Below are 10,351 nucleotides of genomic sequence, written 5' to 3'. Positions count from 1 at the left end.
AAATCAATGTCGGCCTATCCAATAGCAGGATGCCATTGTTTATGTCGCCATTACACGTGAAAACCAAATTGTTTTGGCTTGTTTTTAAATTTTCAATTAGTTACCGAAAATTTTTAAAACATCAAATAGACCCAATCTTTAGTAAAGTCCGAAATAAACCAGACAGACAGGATTTTATAACCATATTAATTGTAACTACGCCGTGCCTGATTTTTAAACTAATTTATACACCTCTCAAATACCTTTGAGAGTTTTCTCGCTCGTGTCCAATGGACTTACTCTATCCCACAGCCAACACACTAGTCCATAGCAAAAGAAGTTCAAATGTGTTTAATGCCTTGATTTAACCAGCATGGTTTCAAGAAGACACATTCATTAAACAAAAGGAAGAAGGCCTACGTACAGACACTTAGCACAAATTAATGATGGATGGACACACCGTTAACCTACAGAAGTGTGTTGTTTATATACATAAGACAATAAATTAAATGCCTTAATTAAAGTTAATTTTTGTTTAAAAAAAACAACTAATAATTGGTATATATATATATATATATATATATATATATATATATATATATATATATATATATATATATATATATATATATATATATATATATATATATATATATATATATATATATATATACATACTGAGGCGTAGCGGGGGGGGGGGTGCGGACCGCACCGGGTGACACCATTTAGGGGGGTGACACCAAGGCAAAAAATAGCAAAATATATAGAGAAAAACTTGAGAGGGGGTGCAAATCAAAAGTTTGAGGGGGGGGGGGGGTGCAAATCGAAAATTTGAAAGTTTGTCCCCGGGAAGGGTCGCTACGCCTCTGGGGGTGACACCATTAAGTGCCGCACCGGGTGACACCCGACCTCGCTACACCACTGTATATATATATATATATATATATATATATATATATATATATATATATATATATATATATATATATATATATATATATATATATATATATATATGTGTGTGTGTGTGTGTGTGTGTACTGTGTGTGTGTGTGGTTATATGCTCGAAGTGTCTTAAAAATTGTCTCATCGGAAGCGTAACATTTTTACAGCTTTGATCCAACTCCCCACCCACGACCCTCCAGCTCCCCGTCCGTCACACACTTAACTCCTCAGCTCTTCAATGTGTAGGCCTATGGGCTATGCAGAGGCGTAGCTAGGGGGGGGGGCGGGGGGGGGGGGCGGCCGCCCCGGGCGCCGACCCTAGGGGGGCGCCAAAAGGGGTGGGAAAAAATTTTAAAGCTGATTTTATGCTACAGTTTTGAATTATAAACAGTCTAAGTTAAGAAATGTAATGGCTACACGCTTTTACATACTGATTTAACTGTTTTCTACCTCGATTACTAACTGTAAAACATATACTCTTAAGAAACAGTGACCGGCAAAACCGCTTTCCAGCTTTTCCTAGATGGAAGGGGGGGGGGCGCTTTTTCTAGACTTAAATCGGAAGAATTTTAACTAGATTGTTGAGTCGATAAACGTTTACTCTATTAAAAGAAAACAATTTTATTAATACGTATTGTACTCCGTAAAATAGTTAGTGACTTTTATCAAGATGGTGCAGGGGGGCACTTTTAGTCTAAAATAAAATCACAAAATTAAAGTAAACCACTTTTAGCACTTAGAAAGAAACTAATTATACTAAAGTGCATTGTACGATTGTGTAACATTTAAAAAAAAAAGTTAGTTACGTTAAAACCCGCTCTACAAACTTTGTCCAATATGGTTGGGAGGAGTGTGTGTGTGCGTGTGTGTGGGGGGGGGGGGCGCTTTTTTCGCGAACAAAAATCGCAAGTATTTGTACTGGATTGTTGAGTAGATAACTCTCTTAACACTTAGTAAAGTAAAGAAACCAAGTGTATTAACGCGTAATGTATATTTTTACTAGCCAGCTTTGTTAAGAAATGACGCGACTATTTCTTTGTAAGATTCTTACGATTCTCTCAACTTCAACGTGAGAGATCAGATATTTTGGATTGATTGCATTACATCTTGCCTGGATCACTGTATTAAAGAGAAATAAATATAACAGATTCTTGAATAGCTATCCGATCAGTAAAATGGCATACGGTCAGAGCGGGTGGGCGGAAGACGAAACTCTTGTCGAAATTTTAAGAGCTAAAACATAAGTCGAATAGATCATTTTTTAATTGGTTGTTTCATAACAAGTCCAAATACTACAATTCTTACATAGTAAGTAGTAAAGTAAAGTTCCCTTTGAAACCTAACGGTCTATGGGGCAAAGTGAAGTAGAGTTCACTTGTTTCTTGGACCTCGGCATATGAAGAGATAGTGTGGTCAGTTCTATGCCCAGCCGCCTTTGCTTTCCCTAACGTACCCATTAGAGTTGGCTGGACTCAGGGACGTTCTACTGACTAAAATCCGGATTCGAACTCGAGACTTACGGGTTAGCAGTCCAGCTCTCTACCGCTAGGCTACTCCGTCCCATTTTTTCAACCTAACTGATGATTTAAAACTATAATAAACTTTTATCGAAATTGATCTAAAGACACAACCTAAAGTAGACAAAATAAGCACGCATTCTAAAGCAGTGGTTCTTAACCTTTTTTGGAGGTACCGAACCCTACCAGTTTCTTATGCGCCTTCACTGAATCCTTCTTAATAGTTTTAATTTATCGTCCATATTGACAAAATCTTATCGTGAATCATATGTCGGGTGTGTGCAAGCTCTGAGACTAACATACCGAACCTCTTGGGTTCGATTGAACCCAAGTTAAGAACCACTGCTCTAAATTCTTTTGATTTTCTTCTTTTTTTCCGTTTCGGTTTCCCAATGAGCATAAGCGTAAGAAACACTTCGTCAACTCACTTGATTTTTATGAAGATAGAACCCTGATAATCCAGCCTCCCACATCTCTATTTCAAACGATTTCCTTCTGGACTTTTTGTCTCCTTCTCTTCCTCTTTCCCCGTGGACTTTACAGCAGCACCTGCTTAGTGATTTAATTACTGATATTGTGCCCTAACCACCTTTTTTTCAATGTTCTTATTTCTTTCTCCAACGTATGTAATCTACCTCCGACAATGCATTTGAATTTCACATTGTCTTAGAGTGTTAAAACGCGTTTTATTGCTGCTTATTATAATCAGAAGGTCATGGGAGATGCCAATATCATTAAACTGGTAATTACAGCTTCTTCAATCAATACAATTAGTTCTGCTTTTGTTGTTGACTGTGTGCGAGAAGGTAGGGCACATCTGCGAAATCCAAGACTTCGAGCTGTTAACATCAGTTGGATTCCAATTTGTTTCCTCTAGATCAGGGGTTCCCAACCCCGTGCCCGTGGGCGCCATGGCGCCCGCTGAACGATTCGTATGTGCCCGCCTCTCACTATTCGACAGAGACAGAATTTTTTTTCATAAACATTATTGAAAGGTTGAAGTGGATGGAAATCGAAAGTTTGAGGGGGGGGGGGGGGGGGGTTGCAAATGAAATCGAAAGTTTGAGGGGGGGGGGTGCAAATCGAAAATTTGAGGGGGGGGGGGTTCAAATCGAAAGTTTTGTCCCCGGGTGACGGGAAGGGTCGCTACGCCTCTGGAAGGAGTTTGTCGATTTAAAATAAGTGGTGCCCGCCACCCTACCTATATTTTAGAAAGTGCTCTAGAGAAAAAAAAGGTTGGGAACCCCTGCTCTAGATTGTTTCGTTATACCATCAACCAGTCAACGGAATACCCATGTCGTATTCCAATGTGAACAATAAATGTTTCTGATAACTTGCTCTTGTATGTCACATGTGTGTCCTTATTCTAACAAACTTATGATCCAACTATGTACCATATCACAACAGTGATCGTTCAAAAAATAGAACTTAAAAGCTGGTCTAAATAAATTAGCGCTTGTTACAAACCACCCTCTAACTCAGATCAGGCATATTTTTTTCTGACATTACTAACCGTTTGTAAAAGGAAAACGCATCTTAATGGGAATTTAATTGGCTTAGAGTAAAGTTTCAAGGAATGAAAATCATACACTGCAATTATTAAACCTTGTCCGGACTGTCGCACACACGCTTACACACACACACAGACATCTACACTCTTACACACACAAACACGCTTATATACACACACACACACACACACATATATATATATATATATATATATATATATATATATATATATATATATATATATATATATATATATATATATATATATATATATATATATATATATATATATATATATAAAGTGCGGCGGGGGGGGGGGGGGGGGGGCGCCAAATTGAAAGTTCGCCCCGGGCGCCGGGAAGGGTCGCTACGCCTCTGGGGCTATGGCATCATTTATGGGCGACCGCTAAGGAAGGGGGGTGGGGCTACAACGTGTGACGACACACTGTTGCATTTGTAAAATGTAAGGTTAGAAAGCTTTATTTAGCCGCTATTTGGTGTTTTTGGAAAGCTGTTTATGTAAAGTGTATTGGAAATCGATTAATATAGCCGAGTCTATGCTGACTCATTTCAGTCAATAGTTTAGAAACATGTTGTTGTTTTTTTTTAAAAAAAAAGCTATTTTCAAGGGAGGGGGTTTGTAGGTAAAGGCTTGACGTCATTTTAAGGGGGTTGTGACTTTTTGTGAAGATGTGTGACGATAGGCAGGGGCGTAGCGAGGGGGGGGGGCGGGGGGTGCGGACCGCACCGGGTGACACCATTTAGGGGGGTGACACCAAGGCAAAAAATAGCAAAATATATAGAGAAAAACTCGAGGGGGGGGGGTGCAAATCGAAAGTTTGAGGGGGGGGGGGGTGCAAATCGAAAACTCGAGGGGGGGTGCAAATCGAAAATTTGAAAGTTTGTCCCTGGGAAGGGTCTCTATGCCTCTGAGGGGGTGACACCATTAAGTGCCGCACCGGGTGACACCCGACCTCGCTACGCCACTGACGATAGGCATGGGGTGGAGTTGGAGGTATTATTTAAAATATGACCAAAAAGAGCTTATTTAAAAATAGAAAAAGTAAATAAAGTACATAGACCTCATTATTGTTCATAAGATCTTTTTTTTTTATTATAAAACAAACAGCAAAAACAAAGCTTGGTCATAAAATTATTAAAATGTAGTTTTCTCTAGGCATAGATTTTCCAAGTTTAAAATTTTAAACTATGTTAAACCCAAGTCACTGGTCAAGCTTTTGTGTTTAAAGTTTAGGTAAATTTAATGCGCAACCGCAGTGAGAATGTTTACATGGAATCCAAGATGGTGGGGAAGAAAGGAAAGAAAAAGAGCAAAGAGGTTGTTTAGTAATTTTTTAATTTATTATGTTATTTAACATTCATATTTTATAAAAATGGGTAATTGTTTTTCTTTAAAACGTGTTTCTTTTTATTTATAAATTCCAGATCGAATGAAGTTATAATTTATTTCCTTTCACATTATAAATTGGTAAATCACTGCAAACTGAAAAGTCAAAGAGAATTCGCGTTGGAACATGTCACATCAACATCACAACTCAGCTTATTAGACTCCAGTCCCGGTTTAGACTATAATAAACTAAAACTTTGAAATGAGTAGATCTAGATCACACTAATATATACTATTATATTTGGTCTAGATCTACTTAATTTAAGGTTAAGACTTTAACAATCTAAATATTAAATAATAGTTTTTTTCACTAAATCTAGAATTTACGCAATTATCAATTTAAACATGACCACTGAATAATAGACATCCATATTTAATCCATTAGGCACTAACTTTGGAGTTTTTAGTTCGTTTTAAACTAAATTACTTAATTTAATATTTATTGTCAATCACTGCCATGTCCAACACATCTCTCCATGACAACTCTTCTTAAGCTTGAAGCTAAAGAAAACCACAAATCAAGTTAGACTTTTTAAGTGGCCATGCACAAGAGTTCCTGACTAGTGATCACCAAATAGTGGTCACGTGGTTTTTTTTCAAAAAAAATTTGGTTGTCATTTTTTCGGCTGGTCTCATAAAAAAACGGTTGACGATATTTGATTTATTTTTTCATAGACTGATAAAACTAATAATGCTTTAGTATGGAAATCAATTTTGTTATATGGAAATCGATATTTAAAAAGTTCTAGTATTTTTGATGAAACCAACTTTTAAATTTAGCCTTTATTCTCCAACGCAAATTTTAAAATGCTTTTCTGGCATATATAGCCCTGCCACCTATAGCTTGTTGTTATAACGTGTAAGTCCCGCCATTTTGCGCGTGGTAAACATTTTAAAAACTAATTAGTAGAAGGTCTCTGGAACTTGGCCGAAAAATCGTCGGAAGTCAAGCGTCCGGTCCGGGCGCCATATTGTTGTTAGCAACCGACCACGCCTCCAAGTTAGCGAGTAATACTATTAAATAAGATGGGAAAACAGATCCAATCACCAAACACCTAAGCCTAAACACATTATGACTTATGATCTTATATCTTAGATGACATTATATGGGACATTTATTCTTAAGTTTATTCGAGATTGAAGATTATACTTTTAGGGTTAATTTTCATCGATTTTCAAAAAAATAACAACTGAGTTAAATAGGCCTGTAGACAGAACATTAAAATTTAAAAGTAAAATGTCTATTTAATACTATTTATTAGATTAATATTTAGTAAGAGTAAGAACTTGATTAGTTTTAGATTTAGCACTTGATACTTATTCAAAGGAGTGACCCTTTCAAAGGTTTAAACTATTTTTCAGATGTAGGCCTAAATTCTTTATTTTTAAATAATTACATTATTTAATTTCCATTAATTTAAAACCAATTAGCCTACTTATTAAAATTAATAGCAAACCGAAATAAAAAAAACTTTACTATCAACTGATACTCAAAGTTCTCTTGTTTCAATGATAAATCATATTTTATAACATGAGCGTGCATAGAGCAAAGGTTGACTTATCATAAATGGATGAATGTCAAAAGCACACAAAAAAATCCATGGCAAAATAGAACATATCTGTTACTTATTGTATCTTATAATATGGGGTCGGCGTGGTCGAGTCGGTAAAGCTCATGGTTCCTAAACCGAAAAGTCGAGTTCGAACCCTCAGGCAGAGGAGGCTCGTTAGCTGGGGACAGCCACTCTTCTAAGTGGAAACAACTCCAAAATCAAACAACTGCTGCCTTGTAGTTTGTTCTTGGTTGGACAAAGGCTATGGAAGCAAATCCAAAAAGAAAAGCAGGCTGAAATCGGAGTCAATGGCCTCAACGGCGCATAATCAGTTGACACGTATCCTTAATTGTGATGGAGGCGTGGTCGAATCTGCAAAAAGCTCATGGTTGATAAATTCGAAAAAAGTCTCGAGTTCAAACCCTCTGGCAGATAAGGCATTTTCCTAAAATGATATTAAAATACATGCTTTGAAGTAAAAAACCTATATTTTTTATTCATGAAAAATAATCATTATTAATTGCAATCAGCATTTTTTATGATTAAGAAGTATCATAATTATATGCTTTTGTTTTTTTCATATTAAATTAAAAAATCATAAAAATACTTTTTTCTTACATTTATCTTTATAGCATTCATTTCTCAATGTAAAAAATCTATTTAAAACAAGCTAATTTTAAAAAGAATTGTCCCTTAGCGTATTTTAAAAGTACATGTACAACCCAACTAGATTCCTTTAGTCATGATTTGCATATTTCGCATCCTTTGCTGTGGCATTAAATATCGTCATAAACTAATTCCATTAATATATTGCCTGCGAAGCTTCCAAAGACATAACTCGATCTATTTACATTAAAAAAATCACCAAAGGATGTCTGGGTTAGAAGATTATGAACGAGCCGACCCGCGGCGTATCATACGCCGCTATATAGTTGTTTTATTTTCTACTTTTCAGTAATTCATAATTTGTGAATTCGACAGTACCACTGCTGTCACTGAAAATATTTGCTTTAAAACACTATCAGTAAGTCGTTAAGGATGATAACCTCCCCCCCTCCTTTCCCCCAACCCCTTAACCCCCCCCCCCCCCCCCCCCCCCCCGTGAAAACAGCCTCCTCTTAGCTACCTCCCCTAAGTTCAAAATCTTTCAAACTAAATTATTTGCCCCTAATAGCCGTCACTAAACCCGGCTCTACGATTGTAAACATTTAGCGCGAACCACAGCTCACCAGACTTCCTAGAGAGGAAGAGAGGGGACTGCAAGGCGCACTTACAGCTTGTTTTCTAATGTCTCCAAAAAGAGAATTATATATATAGAAGATGGCAAAGATAAAGTTTTGCTGTAAAAATGTAAAGCTATCTAAAAAAAAGTTTAAAACCTAAATTAATTTTTTTTATCCATCCGAAGCAATAACAGATATCGGATATTAATAATAATATTAATTTTAATTAATCCTTCAGTTTATGACTAAAACTTTCAGTAACAAACATATTACACATTGACAAGGAAGTAGAGCTAGATGTAATAAAAATTTCAAATGATGTAAAATAATGTTAGCTTTTACTTTGGTCAATTCAAAATCAAAATTTAAAACCCTTGCACATACTGTATCATACTGATTCAGCTACATTAGTTTTTAAAATTGAGAACATATTTTGGATAAGGTCATGTGCTGTAAAGGGCTTAATGTAAAAACCTGAAAATGTTAACAAACTGCTAATAATTGACTGATTATATACAAAGTTTATAGATATATTACAGATCCTTGTTTTTTATCATTGTTTTTTATACTGAATGAATTCTCATCTAGGTAAAAAATAAATAATTAAAAAGTGTCGTGTAAAGTGAATCTCCAACAAAATATACACAGAAATTATCTTTAAAACTGTGACATTTAAAACTGACTTGTACTTGTGTTGGAAGAAGACACCAAGAATATTGGATACACCTGGGGACAGTTGGAGAGACTAGCCCAGAACAGAGATGCCTGGAAAGCTCTTGTCAGCGGCCTATGTCCCAGTAGGGACGACATTCAAACCTAACCTAACCTATATTTGTGTACAATTTTATACTTTACTCACACAATTCACTCTCTTCATAACAGGTTAAGTCAGCTGTTGTGCCATCGAGCGCATTTGCCGCTGTTCCCACATCGGTAACTGCGCCTGCTGCTATGGCCCCATCTACCTCAGGCAAGACCAAGCAGGTGGCATCACCACGTATCCTTGGCCAGCCCAGCTCCCCAGTGGATGAGTTTAGTGAACCTGAGAGCAGTTTGTTTGACTACCAGCAGATGGACGAGGCTGGGTAAGGATGTTACAAATATGGGTCCTTGGTTGTTAGCCATCAACACTTGTTTACAATAGTTGGATTTTATTATCAGTAGACTAGAAAATGGGTTCTCATGTGCTAGCCATATACATTAAATTAAAGGAACGGAGTGGCCCAGCTGGACTGCTAACCCGTAAGTCTTAAGTTGAATCTGGGTTCAAGTCATTAGACCGTCCCTGAGTCCACCCAGCTCTGATGGGTACCTAACTCATGTTAGGGTAAGTAAAGGCGGCTGGGCATAGTGCTGACCACACTATCCCTTCATATGCCGAGGTCACAGAAACAGGTGGGCTCTACTTCACTTGCTCCGTAGACCGCCAGGTTTGATAGGGAACTTTACTTATTTATACATTAAATTATAACAAATACGTTTCATCAATAGCTAAATACATGGATTCTCATTTGTTAGCCATATACATTAGATTATAACAAATAGGTTTCATCAATAGCTTAATACATAGGTTCTTATTTGTTAGTCATATACATTAGATTATAACAAATAGGTTTCACCAATAACTAAATACATGGGTTAGATTATTACAGCTATATTTCATCAGCTAAGGATGTTATAGACATGGGCTTTTATTAATAACAGGATTTTATGTCCAATAGTGCTTTAGCTGATGTAGGTTCATGGTCTGTGACACCATGTTTTCCCACTTATTGTAGGTGGCCTGTCATCTTTACCTCAGCAGATATTGCTGATACTAATTAACCCATTGTGTTTGGGGTTAAAATCAAGTTCAGGACTGGTGTTGTTTGAGATTCAGGCTTGTCAATGGCAATGACAGTCACTCAAATGTGTCAATATGGCTGACTAAAATGCATAGAGAAAAGATTTTGTTTTAAAAATATTATTTTTTGTTGTTGTAAATATAGAATGCACTTTTTGCCTACAAACTAAAACCTAAGTAAAAAAGTTTTTGAAATTCTTTCAGTTACATGACGGTGGGTTTTGGTACCTGGCCTACTAAAGGGAAACAACAAAGAAGTGGAATGCAAGCACAACCTCAGTTCCGCAACTCTGGATCTACAGGAATTTATGCAACACCGGGTAAATTATATCCAGAACAAACTTTATAGTTGTTGGGGATTATTGAGTTTT

At 36.6% G+C, this 10,351-nt stretch overlaps 1 protein-coding gene across 4 annotated transcripts in view; it reads left to right on the top strand.

The window, feature by feature from the left end:
• Positions 1-5,235: 5,235 nt before the first annotated feature.
• Positions 5,236-10,351, top strand: part of LOC131944174 (centrosomal protein of 89 kDa) — a 37,858-nt gene continuing 32,742 nt past the window's right edge. For all 4 annotated transcript variants that reach the window (XM_059304697.1, XM_059304695.1, XM_059304696.1 and 1 more), the window contains exons 1-3: positions 5,236-5,292; positions 9,020-9,222; positions 10,185-10,300. In XM_059304697.1, coding sequence (XP_059160680.1) covers positions 5,245-5,292; positions 9,020-9,222; positions 10,185-10,300 — 367 coding nt within the window. In that variant the 5' untranslated portion in view covers positions 5,236-5,244. The remainder of the gene's footprint in view (positions 5,293-9,019; positions 9,223-10,184; positions 10,301-10,351) is intronic.

This window comes from Physella acuta, unplaced genomic scaffold (genome assembly GCF_028476545.2).
Source record: "Physella acuta isolate Inbredline_101_S28 unplaced genomic scaffold, ASM2847654v3 ptg000484l, whole genome shotgun sequence".
NCBI lineage: Eukaryota > Metazoa > Mollusca > Gastropoda > Physidae > Physella > Physella acuta.
The sequence above is the reverse complement of the archived record's forward strand: the minus strand, read 5'-3'. Positions and strand labels throughout refer to the sequence as shown.